The 16,047-nt window shown below is 38.2% G+C and overlaps 1 protein-coding gene across 1 annotated transcript in view; it reads left to right on the top strand.

Moving 5' to 3' along the window:
* The window catches only part of ESF1 (ESF1 nucleolar pre-rRNA processing protein homolog), a 28,625-nt gene extending 13,963 nt beyond the window's left edge, over positions 1-14,662 (top strand). The window contains exons 9-14 of the mRNA XM_040060354.2: positions 452-613; positions 6,867-6,988; positions 8,177-8,267; positions 12,733-12,800; positions 13,476-13,622; positions 13,774-14,662. Of these exons, the coding sequence (XP_039916288.1) occupies positions 452-613; positions 6,867-6,988; positions 8,177-8,267; positions 12,733-12,800; positions 13,476-13,622; positions 13,774-14,073 (890 nt within the window). The 3' untranslated portion in view covers positions 14,074-14,662. The remainder of the gene's footprint in view (positions 1-451; positions 614-6,866; positions 6,989-8,176; positions 8,268-12,732; positions 12,801-13,475; positions 13,623-13,773) is intronic.
* The last annotated feature ends 1,385 nt before the right edge of the window (positions 14,663-16,047 follow it).

Raw genomic sequence — 16,047 nt, forward strand, 5'->3', positions numbered from 1 at the left:
CAGAGGGAGCTGGCAGATAGCACGTGCTCACTTAGCCACTTTCCATCATTTTTCAGCAGTCCTGGATAGTCAGGGAGGTCCCAGTTGACTGGAAGTTAGCAGATGTAATGCCCATCTACACAAAGGGCTGGAAGGGCTGGGTTTGGGGATTTAAATTCTACTCTGCTGGAAGGGACTCTAATATTAATTTTAAAATACAGTGAAGGCTGCTGTGTCCAGTCATTGATTTCCTTTACTGGACAAACTGTCTTTTGCCTTTTCAGATACCACTTTTATTTCATTTAAATAAGGAAATTCTTAAACTGACTTCTCTGTGGGGTAATAATAGGTGGAAATATTTTATATTATCTTCTGGAAATAATGTGTGTTTCACAGGTTTATTTCCTAAAGATTAACTTCAGTTTCTCCCTTTCTTGAGGGTCTCTGTGATAACTTTGCACTCTTCTCCTAGATGGTGATGAAGCTAATGAAATGGAAGATGACAAACCGAGGAAAAGCCAAAAAGATGATGAAGAGCAAATTGCCAAGTATAGAGAACTTTTGCAAAGTATCCAAGAAAAAGAGAAAAAACAGGAAGAAAAGGATATAGGAATGGAGATTAAATGGGTTCCAGGTAGGGTTTATTTTATTTTTTCCTTTTCCTGCCTTGGCAGATATGCAGTATTGGTCTGCTGACAGGGATATAGTGTAAGGTGCTGAATTTATAGTAGGAGAAACAAACCCTTTTTTTTTTTTTTTTAACCCATAAATTGAAATCCAGATTGTTTACAGTGAGGGAAAAAGAAGAAATAACATGACTGAACTCAGTTCCTCGGCTGTAAGTTTCTCTTTATAGGTTCTTTTTTGCTAGGATTTTTTGTGTTTGCTTTTTCAGTTATCACTTTATAGATTTTTTTTAAAGTAGAATTCATGTGTTTGCTATAAGAGTCATAAAACTTACTTACACTTCTAAAAATGAAACCCAGTATGATTTGGAAACATGGAAATCAGTGAGAGGAAACTTCACCATACAAGCATCCCAGCAGAGCTCATCCAGAGAGCCAAACACCCGTGTCTAATTCTCTTTTTCTTTGTGACAAAACCCCACTCAGACTGAATGCTTTCCCTGAAGTGCAATGAGCCAGTTTAACAGCTCACTATATCCATGAAGGGAGAGGTTTGCACCGTGGCATCACCTTGATCCTGGCCCAGAGCTCATTCTGACTGCCTCTACCAGCCCTAGCACTTGGTAGGTCTCTTTGCAAGCCTAATTTTGTTTGCTAAAATAACAGAACTACTCTGGAAAAGAAAATATCTGGATCTTTTCCACTGAGTTAGCATGTCAGATAGGCAAATGTTCAGAGGGTTAAATGTACAAATGAAAGAATAGGGAAGGATGAGATTCCCTTCTGGGAGCAGCAAGATGCAGCAGGTGTGGGACTGCAGCCTATGGCAGGACACAGCCCCGTTCTGTTGCTGTGTTTTGCAGGACCAGACACACAGCAGAATCCGGGCCCTTCACTGCTGATGGGTTAATCCTAGCTAGGAATGCATAGCTAATGGTCTGATTTATACAGAATTTTATTCTGAGTTCACTCAGGTAATTCTGCTGAATAGGAGTTCTGCTCGGTTTGAAATATTCCGGTCTGTAGCAGTTCACTGAAATGGATTAAACTGAACAGAATGATTTCATGCCTGTTTCTTCATCAGACCTGTATTGAGAAGGATACATGGGCATTAAAGATGTGCTTTCAACCGTGCTTTTATAATTCCAGGAATTTCTGCCGTGAATTCTGTCAAAACCTTGCTGAAAAAGCATGTATCATGCAGCCAGGACATGTGCTCGTACTCCATCTGTCCACAGCGTGTCAGCACTTGCATTCACAATGCTGCTCACTCAGTAGTTAATCCACTGTGTCACTGAGCATTCAAGGCCAAGGAGTTTTCATACATAAATAGCTTTATAAGATTTCCACAGAGATTTGTTGTTGCCGCCTTTCAGAGTGAAGGTGGAAACCACAGGTGAATCGGTTGCTCCTAGGAGTGTGTTTTGGATTTAGGTGTTGTTAAAGCAATCATTTTTTGTGTTGGTTTTGAAAAACACGTTTGGAGGGTGGTTTTGTTTATTATGCTTTCTGTTTTATTTGAAGAATTTTGCAAATTGTATGAAAGAAGTCCTGTAAATTTAAAAAAGTTTGAGCAACTTAATGTGATAACATAGTCAGGACTCTAGAGCAAACCATTCATTTGAGGAGGTGGAAAATAGTTTTAAGGAAGACCAAAGGAAAGTCTTTAGCCTTGCTTGCCCTGAGAGAGCAAGAAGTTTTCTAAGAGGCTGTCCTTAAGACTGTACCTTGCCTGCTGTGAGTAAATTGCATTAGTATTTAGTAGCAATGGAATATTAACTGTAGTAGAGATGGAATCCAGTTCCCTGGTTCATGGGCTCCCTCTTTGCAATGGAACTTGACTTTAGAAAATTGGATTTGTTCCATGCTTATACCTGGCCAACCCCTTCCCTACTGCACCTTCTCGTAGGACTCTTGGGACTTTCGCTAGGTCCTTAACTCTTTTGAGGGAGGGATGGTAAAAAAACCCAAACAGCCAAAGAAAACCCCCCTCATCTTGATAAAGTTGACTGATTTTGTCTAAATTTAGCTGGATGTCCATGCACAGGGTCAGGTTTGTTCATATAATTTTAGGTTCAGTGTGCATGTGTGCACAATGCATTTTACATGGATAGTTTATAGTATTTGATGTTAATTTAGCAACCATGATTTTACAGTATATGTTAACATCTCCTCATTTCTCACCCTGAAAAAGTGAGAGGTTTATTGGAGAGCAGAAGTTCTGGAAATCACAGAGGTGCTCACTCGCCTTTGTTGGGGACTGTCCACCTCCACAAGGGCAGCAGGGCCACTTCTGGCTGTTGACCCCTGCAATGTGGTTTTGTCAAAAACACGAGTCATAAGAGTGAAAATGGGTGTCTTAAGTTTGCTTTTGAGTCAAAAATTCAGCCAGCATTTGGAGAAGAGGTCCTGCACACCTGAAGGGAATGCTCTTTTATATATGTTTTTGATATGGTGGAGCATGGGCAGCACACACTGAACAGTAGTTTATGGCTCTGGCAGTTTCTACACGCTCGAGGCTGTGCTTCCTTATGTTATTTTTTCTTGAACAAATGGGATCTTTTAAATTTCAAAAGCATTTATGTTCACTTGGAGCATTCTGGGCATTCAAAAATAGTTTCTGTTATAATCTCTGAAGACTCCTTAATTTTTTTTCAGAACTAGTTTACGTCTGCTGAAATATTTTTATTATCAAGTTCTGCCTTAACGTGCTTGACTTACTGCAAAATCTTTTTTCCTGCCCAAATGTTTAATGCATGGAAGAGTTACAACAAATCTAGGAAGTTGTTCAGTTGAAAGGCAGATATTTGAATTAATTCAAAATTTTGAGTTTTGGCAGAGTTATTTACACATGGTTATAGAAAGCATACTTTGTCAATGATTCAGTTATTCTTGAATCATGATAGTTTTAAATAAACCACAGTGCCAGCAAAAATAAAATAGATGTAGTTCCAACTCCCTTTGGTCTGTTTCTTCTAGGCACAAAATCAGTGTTATATTTAAGCATCCATCTGTTTTCTTAATCATATCTGATTTAAACAACAATTACGATGAATCCTTATCCAGCTCTCAAAGGTCCCCTTAGAAAGTGAAAAGAGAGAAGACCACAACTGCATTTCTTGATGAGGTTAAAATTCTGGCCTGCACCCATCCCTTGCTGTCCCACCAGTGTGAACAGCAGTGTGTTTAGGTTTGCTGTAGTATTTACACTTTTCATCCTTTAGCTGAAGTATGATTTTGCTGCATGCTATTATAGATGAACTTTTTCCTCTCTTTCCTTGTCCACGTTTGTGAAGATTAAATAAAACTATTGTGATCCATTAATTCTAAAAAAACCCAAAAAACAGTATCAATAAGGGTATATAAATTAGACCTTTCTATGGCCAGCTAATATTTCTACCTAAAGTAGACAATTCCTTTCCCCTTCTGCAATCAAAATCCTTTTGACCACTTAAATACACTCTTATTCTCGGGAAGTGGTCTGGACAGTAGTTTCTAAGCCATTCTAATCTGTGGAGAAACTGTAATGCCTTTCATGAGTCTGCCAAATACCACAAGAAAGGGCTGGATTTTTCTCCAAGTTCTTCAGTGCCAGATGGATCAAATGATTCCATTTTCCAGGCAAATAAATCAGAAATATTGTAACTTCCTTTCAGATTTTGGGTCTCTCTTTTGCTGGAGATGTGACATACGTTTTTTTTTTAATTCTCTATTTACTATCTTCAAAGAGAATCTGCAAGGTTGTTACCTGACCAGTATTTTTTTTTTTTCTTTTTCCCATGAAAGTACTACAAAGTAGCCAAAGTTATAGTGGTTCAATTTCAAGGAAGCTAATGACTCTGCTTTCATGGACTTTGAAGATAACTAAATATTTGTTGTTGTTGCATGAGAGTTTCTTAATGGCGTGTTTTCAGGGAATCTATGCAAAACCCTTCCTTTATCGTGGCTCTGATTTGTTTGCTGGTTAAGTACCCAGGTTTTGTGGCTGTAAGAGTTTGCCACTTTACTGTTCATTCTGGCACCTTTCCAGAGTAGTAGAAGGATCCTTTATCTTGTTTTCGCTCCACTCTTTTCCTCCTACGATTCTATGGTTTAATATGATTTTAGATCTTGTCCACACTTCGTCTTTCAGACAAGTTGTAACCAGCTCCCCAGCCTTGGAAATTATTTTTGGAGTATCCAGGAGCACAAAGCCAGGGATTGGTGTTTGCAGTTTTTCAGAAAAATCTTCTGCCTGCTCTTCTGGGGTGGGCTAGAACTGTCCATGAAAGCTGCCCCGTTTCTTCCATCATGATCACTGTTTTCAGCTCCTCCATACTGAGGGGAGCTGGAAGGAATGATGAGGAGTGGGGATCTGGCAACTGAGAAATCTGGGAGAAAGAATGGGATCTAGTCTGAGACATCTGGAGCGGTCTGAGGATGATTTCTAAGCAATAAGACTGGAATGAGGGGTGGGAGAGTTGGACATGGTCAGGTCAGGGCTGGACTGGGGTGGCAGAAGAGAATGCTGAGGAGAGACCACTAGAAGCAGGACTGGGGAAGAGGTAACAAATGTCAGGCTTGGAGGGCAAAGCAGAAAGAGGATTCCTACAAACTCCCACGATAATTCAGTTACTTCATGGGAGACGGTGTTACCTGTAGGATATCTGACTGATGTGTTCCAGAAGTTTAAAAAAAAAGTGTGGAGGAATGAAGCAAGGAATTGCAGGTAGGAGAAAAAGACTTCGTTGCCCAGGCTGTTACCTCCTACCAGGGAAGTGGATTCTGTTTCTTCCACTGAATTGTGCTCCAGTGCATTGCAAGGCAAGTCACTTAATCTCCTTCGATCATGAAATTTTGTTTTTGCAAGTGCCCATCTTGTGAAGAGTGGGCTGAAAGTTTATAAGGTACATCAGAAATCAGTTTTCATCCTCGTAACATCCAAATGCTCTGTGATGCAATGAACTTTAGAAAAGTGTGTGGATTTTTTTTACCAGAATCAGAAGACTGCTTTTAAATGAAGTGTATACTCTGGATTTAAGTATTCTACATGTAAAATGGGAATGCCTCAGTTATTTAACGGATTTATTTTTAAGGTGATGTTCTTACATCATTGAATACTCTAATGATGCATGTTGATAGAAAACTTCACTCTGTTCTGTTTACAAAAAGTTTAAATGTTAGGACACACTTGTCTGTGCAGGTGCAGGTGCTGGGCATAGAAACTGTGGATGTCTGTGCTAAATTGTGGAATTCAATGTAAACCTAATTCACACATCCAAACTTAACTGTCTGGTCCCGTTGCACTTGTATGGGGTTTACTTTTCTAGAACAAAAAATACAAGTGGTCAGCAGAGATCCTGCAGCATTGTCAAAGTATCGTCACAGAGGCAAAGCTTCAGCAATTCAGAATCTAAATTAATTCAGAATCTTAACTAATCATAGTGTGGTACATGAAACATAAGGGCTCTGTGTATGTCTGTTGGTTTTATTGTGTTGATGCCTAAGTTTCAGTTTCTGTGTTTTCCAGACTCTGTGCTGGCCAGGGGTGCAGTCCTGAGCCTCATATGGAGTGTTAGCCAGCTCTCTTCACAGAGTAGGGAGACAAAACAAATCCTCTTCCTGCTGGAGACCAAGGACAACTGTTAAAAGTTTTCAGGCCCAAAAGCACGAACAACAACAGGCTGAAGAGAGAAAACAAGGATGGGACTTTGTAATCTGAAGCTGTAATTGGACAATTAAACCCCAATATGCAAATGGACCAAGACTTATAAAAGTGTGAGACCTGGTGACCGGTTGTCCATTCTGCGACCATTTTGGATCCACCTTGGGTGTAGCCCTGGTCAGGCTCTTGTCCTGCCCAAGGTGTATCCTTAAAGGTCTTTTAATAAATACCTACTTTATTCTCTTATCTCTATCCAGTCTCCAGTCAGCCTTCCCAAGGCATCAGTGTCACTCATTCTGGCATCTGTAGACTGCACAGTTGAATGTCTGGAGAAGAGACCTTTCTAAGGAACAGCAGGAGTGTTGGGAATCACACATCACATAGCAAACTCTTCTTCTGACTCTTGTACAGTTTTTACCAAAGGAATGTTTTATTTGGAAAAACACATCCTGTAAAGCGATCTTCTTTGTAAAGATGGGGTTTTAAGCAATATTTGTGCTGTTTCCACAGACTTGTTGAAGAAAAGCTAGATAGTTCTTTTACAAAGGAGAAAGCAGTTGATTAAAAAAAACTCAGATTCATCACATTTTTTAAATTTACTATGGCTTTTTTTCTAGGTCTCAAAGAAACTGCTGAAGAAATGGTCAAAAACAGGTTGGAAGGAAAGGATAACCTGACTCCATGGCAAAAATATCTAGAGAAGAAGAAAGAAAAAAGAATCCTTAAGAAAAAGAGAAAGGTAATGTTTATATTGGCCATTTGAGGGGGAGTTGTTGTTTGTTTGTTTTCTTATTTTGTTGTTAATGTTTCTTTTTCAGATAAACAAAATAAATTGTCCAGCTGCCAGTGCTATTTTAAGGTTAGAATATATGCAATGGTCACTCACCTGGAAGTACTGAGAGTGCTTCATCAAACCTACAGAGCAAAAGGATGTTCAGCACACTGCTGACCATACATATGCTTACACAAAACATCTTCTATCTATGTGTGCTGCTGTAAAGATAAATTAATCATAATAACAATAATTTGCTTTAATTTGCATTAGAAGCAGTCTTTTGGCTGCTGTGTGCCTATCAATTCTAAGTTGTTATGACAGTGATAATTGTAGGTTTGGAAATTTTGGGGCTAAAATAATAAAGGCTTGTTTCCCAAAGCTGCAATAGCAAAGAATTAATAGTTGCAAAGTACTATTCAAATTTCAAGTTGCAAGAGGGAAAAAGAAAACAAAACAAAACTAAACAAACACACAAACAAACAAAAAAAGGCATGTGGCATGCAGAATCTAGGTTCTCTGAAGTCTTAAGTTACTCCCAGTGTAACTCACATTGCTGAATTACACTTCAAAGAGTAACTCTACACCTTGAGTTACTCTGTGCATGTCACTTAGTTGTAACTGGCACTTGATGAGTAACTTCTTTAAGCTGGTAAGTGCTCAAAATGGAATAAGCAGCACGGGTCTGCAGCAGAGCAGCTTTGTCTAGCATAACATTCTTGTCCACTTTGATAAGTTAAGTCAGGGAGCAAGGAGTATGACACACTACTGCCAGTAAGATAATTTGTTCTTTTAAATCTAAACTCCAGCTTTTTGAAATTTGCAGCACAGAATGAACTTTCTTACTAAGTTTGTCCCTAAGCATAGCTTTTGTGGAACATAAAGTAAGGACATTAACAGTTCTGATCCTGTAATTTGTTGGAATGGTTGTCTGATACATCACAGTCTGGGGATATGCCCCATCAAAATGTATGGAAGAGGGTTGAAATTGTTGATTTGTCTGTACTATCAATTATTAGTGTGCTCTTGCTTTTTGATGTTCCATGTACAGTGTTTCACTTTTCATCTTCCTAGCTTCTAACAGAACATCTCATTCCAGTGAAGCTTAAATAGTAGTTACATGTTGATTGAAATAATGTTTGTGCTTTGTTACAGGCTGCTGCTGAGAGAGAAGAGAGTGAAGATGAGCTTCCACCTGATGTTGATCTCAATGACCCCTATTTTGCTGAAGAATTTGAGAAAACAGGTCAGTCAAGACAGACAGCTTCTAGAGTAAAACTGCCCTTTTGTTAAATACTGAGTTTTCAAAACAAAGTCAGGCTGGACTAAACACAGAGATAGAATGTTCAGAATTAAATGAAGTAGATGTCATTTGCCTAACATTGCTGTTCCTGTAAAATTATGGATATTATATAATAGATGGAATGGTAGGGAATACTCCCTTGGCTTTCACCAGAGACCATTAGTTATCCAGTTTCTGGGGATGGCTGTTAAAAACGAGCTGCTCCCCAAAGTATTCCAGAGAAAAGAACTCCATCGCTTTTGAAGTCTTTATATATATATATGTGTGTGTCCCTTTGAAGCTTGGGTCAATTACAAAAACATCAAATGTTTTTGCATCATAAAAGAAGTTGTCTTTGAGAAGAAACCACTTTCCTCTTAGTCTGATGCACGTTTTTACTGGAGTACTCTTGGCTGCTTAGAAACCCCAATAGTAAAATGTAGTATTTTAGAAAATAACTTACCCGGTTTAGATTTCTAGGATACCTTTTTCACAAGCTTTTTATTCTGATGTTTAAATTAGCTTTTGCCATGGTAGCAGCAAATTTATTTTGAGTGATTTTGCTGAGTAAAATCAATAAAGGTAAGTTTCTGATGTTCCATACTTCTGGGAGCCAGATCCTAAGGGTGGCTCATATTATTGTATATTAAAAGAAGAAAAATGACATAAAAACAAAAGAAGAAAAGCATAAAGAAGATAGCAACAGATTTACTAATACTGCCAATCTGTTATTTGGTTGGGGGTTTTTTGAGCATAGAGATGTAGATCCAAGTTCCATTTAAAAAGGGTAAGTTACTTTTATACTTGGCAGCACAAGCTTCTGTCCTGAATGTTAAAATGTATCCTAGGATAAAATAAATCACTAAACTCCAAAATCTGGATGGTTTTGTGCTTAATAATCTGAAATACAGAAGAGGAGTGTGAGTCCTGTCCATGTTTTAGAAGAAACCACCACAGTCCAAAGTGTCACGTAGTGCTGTTTTCTGCCATGCCTTCTGCGTGGCTCGTGTATAGGTTAAAGTAACTCGTTGTAGAGATAAGCATTCCTTGCACCAAATTGTTTAATTTTTCTTTAATAGCAAGAAATACCTAGGCTACTCCCATATGATGTGTGCTGTTCTCTGTGAAATCTCTGAAAAAAATGGTTTCTTCTGCATTATGTGAGAAGTTGTGTCCTAAACGGGCTGGCAGAGAATGAGCTTATCTGCACCTTTTTAAACCTTGTCCATAACATGGAGAATAGACTTTAATGTTTGTGGAGTCTTTGGGGATAGTTGAATACACATAAAGGTTAAGAAAGTGAAGCTTTTGTCTTCAAGATTGCTGCTAATTACTGAGATACAGGAGAAGACCAGAACGTGGTTAGCCCTGGAGAAGTTCTAAAGGGACAGTTCAGTGGCTGGCTACGAGCCAGTTTACATTTTAATGGTAATTACACAGCACAACTTTGGCTTTCACCAAGTTCACCCAGAACAGCCTCTGTCTCACAGCTGGGGTTGCTTTTAAGCACAACTTATCCAGAGAGGGAGAATGGATTACAGTCATCTCTGAACTTGGCTGTAATTCTGCCAACTTTGTATTTAGGGTACAGGCGACTTAAATAACCGTCATTTTTCACAAGCCTTCCAAAATTCCCCTGCAAGATTGAAATTTCACCCTTAAATTGGCTGTCAGATTATTTAAATTATGCTGAAAGAGCATATGACAGAGTTTATTTGCAGACTCCTGTGGACCAATGCAGAAACTGAGGATGCAGTAGTGCTGGATTCATTTGCTGGCTGTAACATGCATGGCTCTTGTGTAGCTTGGTTTCTGTCAAGCTGAGGCAATTGAAGGGAAACAAGAACATAAGGAGCTGCTAGACCAAGGGCCTAAAAACTCTGAGTGCTGTGAAAGGAAAACTGGAATTTGTGGGAAGTCTTCCAAAGCGTATGTTCCTCAGGTATGTCTTTGTTCAGATAACTGTTCCTGATAAGGAGGCAGTGATTCTTACACTGCGGGTGCTTCACCTAGGGAGAGACAAGGTGGAACAAACTCTTTGTGCCTGCTGTGCCCAAAAGCTGTCTGTGTGGGGTTCATGGTAGTACTTGCTTTGCACAGTTTTCATGTGACTTTTTAATAGTCCCACAGGCTAAAATGTCAGATGCTGCCGATACACGAGCCTTGATGCATTCTAGAAGCTTCATATTGTCAAGAAAAAAAATAACAATTGTCACTTTCATTTTGCACTGATGCCCATACTGTTTGAAAAAGCCTTGGAAGACTTGGGTTTGACTTGGGCAGTTTCACTGTCACTGCATCAGCTTCTGTGGGGTCTTAAAAGAGGGAGACAGAACTACTCTTGTAACCTAAACTGCTGAAAAATTATTAGCTAAATAATGTAATTGCTTATTAACATGAGAGCAAGGTCCTGCTTTTGGAGATCACCGAACAGTTTCAGAACACATTAGACTATTAAACATAGTTTCTGTTGAACCTGTGAGGAATTCTTCACACATTATTGTAACTCCTGTTAGCCCCAAACCATTGGATGCCTTCTCATGATCTAATTTAGGACGTTGGTAGGCATTGATGGCTTTTTAAAGCCAGAAGGGAGCAGTACAAGCGCAAGGACCTAAGAGCTTAACAACAAAATCAGAGTATAGTTGTAGAACCTGTACTTGAAAGATAAAGTAGATGAAAAGATTCATTTACTGCGTGTCTTTGTAAGGCTTTTTGAGACTGACTCAAGTTTCTGACTAAGGCAGAGTTCTTGTGAGAGGAGTTTTCGATTTGAGGTCAGTTTCTGTGCCTGAAGTCTCAAAGTTAAGATAAGCTTTTGCTGTCAGCTGGAAAGTTGTTGGTGCGCAAAGTTAACGTTGCAAACAAAATTCTTGAGCTGAGAAAGAGTCAAATGGCAGCTTGAGTGGGGATTCCAGCAGAAACTGGACACTTTTTGTACTGGCTGCCGGCAGCTACCAATTAGTTCTGCGTCACACTGACGTATCTTCTGCCGTAGGTGGGACGGTATGATAGAAATGTTTGAGTCCCAAGGGTGATTTTTGGTCCCAAGTTGGTTTTATTAGCTGCCTAGTGTCAAAGTAAGGCATAAAGGGTTTACTAGTTTATTTATTTTCATGGAGAAGAGCTCAGTTTGATACCGACTCCTTGTTCAGCCCCATCTGCAGCCACAGAAAACTCTGAAGCCATAAGGATCACTTCTGTGATTCCCCATAGAGTGAAAGAGGAGGGAAGGTGACTTGAATGACTTTCCTTTGGGAAATGTGTGGAAAAAAAAGAAATTTACTGCTCTAACTGCTCATCTAATTGTCTCCAATTGTATCTCTGTGCTCCTTTTCTGTAGTTTAGCCACTTCTGAAAGACAGAAAAGATTCCATAGTTGTTGAAGTCCTACAGAAAACATTTATTTCTCCCTTCTACAAATTAACTTAAATCGTGTAGTTTAGGTAACAATATCATATCTGAATCTGATTTTCCTGCACATTTTCTGGAACTACTAAATCAATAGTATTTGACCTGATGTCACTGTGCATGAGGGTAGTTTATTTTTTCATGGTAGTGGTTTGTTTCTTCTGGAAATCCACTTCCAGTTTGGAATCCATGTAGAAATAGTCAAGGGAATAGTCAAGGCAGGAAAAAGCCTTCCTCAAGAAATACATCCTCTTCCAGAGTATCCTTAGTGATATAACTTGACATGTGTCTGGCATGTCTGTATTTCCAATCTGAGTACAAACCTGTCTCAACAAAATGAAGCCAAATATCTTCCTGAAGAGTACCCCCAGTGGACTGCAGTAAATTGCCTGGGAATGTCATTCCAAGCTCAAAGGTCAGAGTGTGTGGTTCAGGTCAGGAAACCTTCTGCTTTTCCTGCTTTTTCTTGATCAAGATGTACAGGCATTCCAAAGAGAAGAATCTGATTTAGTAGGATTTATAAACAGGTCTGTTTTCATTAGATGTTAGGTTTGACTAATGCTTTATGCTGTTCCTGTTCATTATGTCTGTCTAATCAGCACTGTGTCTCTGATGCTAAGGGAATAGGAGAGCTTCCTCAGAACAATATTCAGTCTGAGCAGAGTCAATCATCCTCTGATTTCCATTAGAAAACACCCTGGGAGTGGTGTGATGTCATGGCTTTGCCTGCACTATTGTGGTACTTCTCTGAAAAATACTGTAAAACCATGGGTTTAACTTATTTATGCCATTTGAATGGTGCTACCTCCTTAAACTGAGCAACCATCCAGTTTATTCAACTATTTTTATTGCTTTAAGTCTCCTTGGGTTTTCTTAACTTTGCAGCCTTTTCTCACACCTGATATTTAAATACTGACTGCAAGAAAATGAGATGTACTCATAAGTTCTAGCTATAGGTAAATTGTGCCCTCATGCTTAAGCTTGGATCAATGTGTTCATGCCCTGTATTTGCACTTAGGTTTAAAGAAGAAGCCAGAATCTGTGGAAAGTGCCTCAGAAGATGAAGATGAAGTTGAAAAACAGAAGGTAAAGTGATGTAAAAATGTTGCACTGCATGAATTCTGCAAGTTTTTGGTATGTGTTTATGAGTGGGTCTGCAGAATTTCATAGGATGGCAGTAGAATAAAACTCTACAATTTTAATAGTGAGAGCTTTTGGAACAAAAACTACCAAGAAGTTTGTGCGTTGGGCAGTGCCAGGTTTTTATTTTTTTAACGTCAGTACTGTATGAAACATTTGTGAGTTCAAACCTTGTCCTGGACATTTTTGTCCTTGAAGATTGAGTTATTTGCTATTTTGTGTTTTCTTTTCATTTCCGTCTCAGAACAAGTTAGCTAAAGAAATTACTTAAATGCAGATAAGTTAGTTTTTATTTTGCTGTATGAATACCAGTATTAAATTGTATCCATTAGTTACTTCTAAGCTGTGGTGTACAATTTTCAGGTGAGATTGTTAGTGTTTGAAAATTGAATGTGGGTATTTGCATTTATTTTATATCTAGTAAGAAGGAAATCAATTTGTACTAATACTACACCTCAAAATGTTAAAATAATGTTTTTATGGATGAAATAATACTGCTCTGATGACCCTGTTTCAACTTGTTTAAATAAATGTAGACTCATACAGGCTTTAGTAATGAGATGCTGAATTTTTTCACAGAAGACTTTCATTGTGTTCATGGACTTTCTTATTTTGTAACAGGCTGAAATGGCCCTACTGATGATGGATGATGAGGATGACAGCAGAAAACATTTTAATTATAAAAAGATTGTAGAACAACAGAATTTGAGCAAGAGGAAAAAGAAACTTCTTATGAAAAGGAAAGAATTACTAGAAGATGACTTCCAGGTAATTGTGTACTTGTTGACTTTGTGACTGGAGCAGTTCCAGGAATCTCATGAACTGTGATTTCTGAAGCAGCTCATGTTTTATTGGGCTTAAAAGCTTTCCTCTCATGGGAGAAGTTTGCCTAAAATAAATGTGTCTTTTCTCCCTTCAGGTAAATGTTGCTGATACAAGATTCCAGGCCATGTTTACTTCTCCCCTGTTTAATTTGGATCCTTCAGATCCAAATTTCAAGAAGACAAAAGCAGTGGAAAAGATCCTGGAAGAGAAAGCTCGCCGAAGAGAAGAAAAGGAGCAAGATCTTAAGGAGGCAAACAAGGGCCAGGAGAACAGGATGGCAAAGAAAGGAGAGGTTGCCAAGAAAGCCATAGATCCTGCCCTGTCAATGCTAATAAAGTCTGTCAAAAATAAAACCGAAGAGTTTCAGGCACGGAAAAAGCAGAAATTCAAATAATTGTACTTTGTTCTTACTCAGACTTTACTTTAGTCCCAGCCCTTCTAACTGGAGATTCCTGTTAATGTTACTGCAGCCTGCTCCAATTCCTGTCCACCTAAAATGTCCTGAAAAGTCATTTAACTACGTTGGAGAATTTTGAAGTGTTCAGAGAATTATTGCTCTTTTCTTTTGCCACAGCAAATACTGTTTTGCACATATGTAAGGAAATGATGGTTTTGGAGTAGTTTCTTTTCTATCTTGTCATCTGTTAAAAATAATAGATGTGCTGAAGATGCCTACAAAAATCCTAATTATGGTTTTATTTATAAATAATAAAAACAATTCTGCAGAGATTTACTGCTGAAACTAAGTGGTTTTAAAGTTTTTTATTCCACAGAAGTCTTGATAAAGAAAGTAATAATATAACTACAAATGGAAGAAATTTTGTATGCAAGTGTTTTGTAGATTTAAAAAAAAATTGCATAAATGCTGTATTAACTTCTCTTTTAAATACTTGAAGGTTATACAATTAGTTACCGGAAATATTGTCATTTAGAAGTGTTTCCTTAACATACTATGGAAATAAATAGTTTAAATTGGCCCAAAAGAACTTTGGGTACTAGCTGTGTTCTTTTCTCTCACGCCTAAATTAAATTACATCAAAATAAACTTTTTTGCTATTGTTACTACATTTCCATGAATATGATACTTATACAAAGTCTTCCAGCATTAAAAAAAAAAAAAAAGTGAGGAGAGGGGGAAAGGAAAAAATCAAAGGGAGCTGTAAATGGTGCAGTTTTAGAAACCATGTTGTTTGGCCATGTTGGTGTTGGTGATGAAGGTATCAAAGGTGCAGGGAGAATACAGTAAGTAGAAAATGATCACTCTTCCCTAGAGTGTGGCCACTGATTTGTCTTAAGGTTTGGTGTGGTTTGGGGTGTTAGAATTTTTTAAAATGTTTGCTCTTATCAGGTATAATGGAAAACAACATGGCTTTACAAAAAAGGCTGAAAACTTGAGAAACAAGGAGCTGAAAGGTAATTTTCCATTTTAAAGGCATAATTTTTAATTTCTAAGATGTTCTACTAATCTAAACAAAGACTTCTATGAAAACAGAGGTTAAAATGATAGATAACCAGAAAACCAGTGTTTAAATAAAGTAAATTTATCTCAATATGAAAAGGAGATAAGAGAGCTGGATGAGAGCATGGAAGGCTGTAGAGTGACCAAAACAGCCACAGGTATTAAGGAACATAATATACAAAAAACAGGTGCAGATAGATTTTGAAGAAGTGCTTTGCAATGATGTGCCTGTGGAATACTTGCAGACCTTGAGTGTTCTAAATGTAATTACTCTCCATAAACATTTGAACATCTTCAGAGTTACTTTGTTTTAATACCAGGCCCATAGAGAATCTCCCATAACTTTGTTTAGTAATTTGTATGGAAAACAAATTCGTTGGGGAATGAAAGGCAGCCACAAACTGCACTGGCTCTGCCGAGTTCTACCAAACACTTGTGTGTTACCGGTGCTTTTCTTTCCAGCTTGGCGCTTTTATAACTGGGAATTGTTGTGGAACTGGTGGATCTCTGCTCCTGCAGATTGCCCAGATGTGCTGAGTTACTCACTGGTACAAAGCTCTCCACCAGAACTTCTGTACTCCTGCAACCCCTGTGTCCTTGACACGAACTTTGCTGGAATTTTTCATTTGAAAACTCTGGTTGTTAAAATTAAAAAGTCACGAATTGTGAGGACTTCTAATTGAAATTAGATTGTATTAATTATGTTCTGTCTTCACATGGGTGTATGCCGGCTACTTTATCCTTTTAGGAAACCTGGCCTCTACTTGGATGTCATAGCAAGACAAAATGCATGGAAAGATGAAGGCAGACTTCACAGTGATTTTAATTATTGGTTGAAATAATTATTTTGTTCTATGGTAACATGTATTCCTGTACATGCTTAATGTATGATCATTTTATGTAATCAAA

Source organism: Hirundo rustica, chromosome 3 (assembly GCF_015227805.2).
Source record: "Hirundo rustica isolate bHirRus1 chromosome 3, bHirRus1.pri.v3, whole genome shotgun sequence".
Classification (NCBI taxonomy): domain Eukaryota; kingdom Metazoa; phylum Chordata; class Aves; order Passeriformes; family Hirundinidae; genus Hirundo; species Hirundo rustica.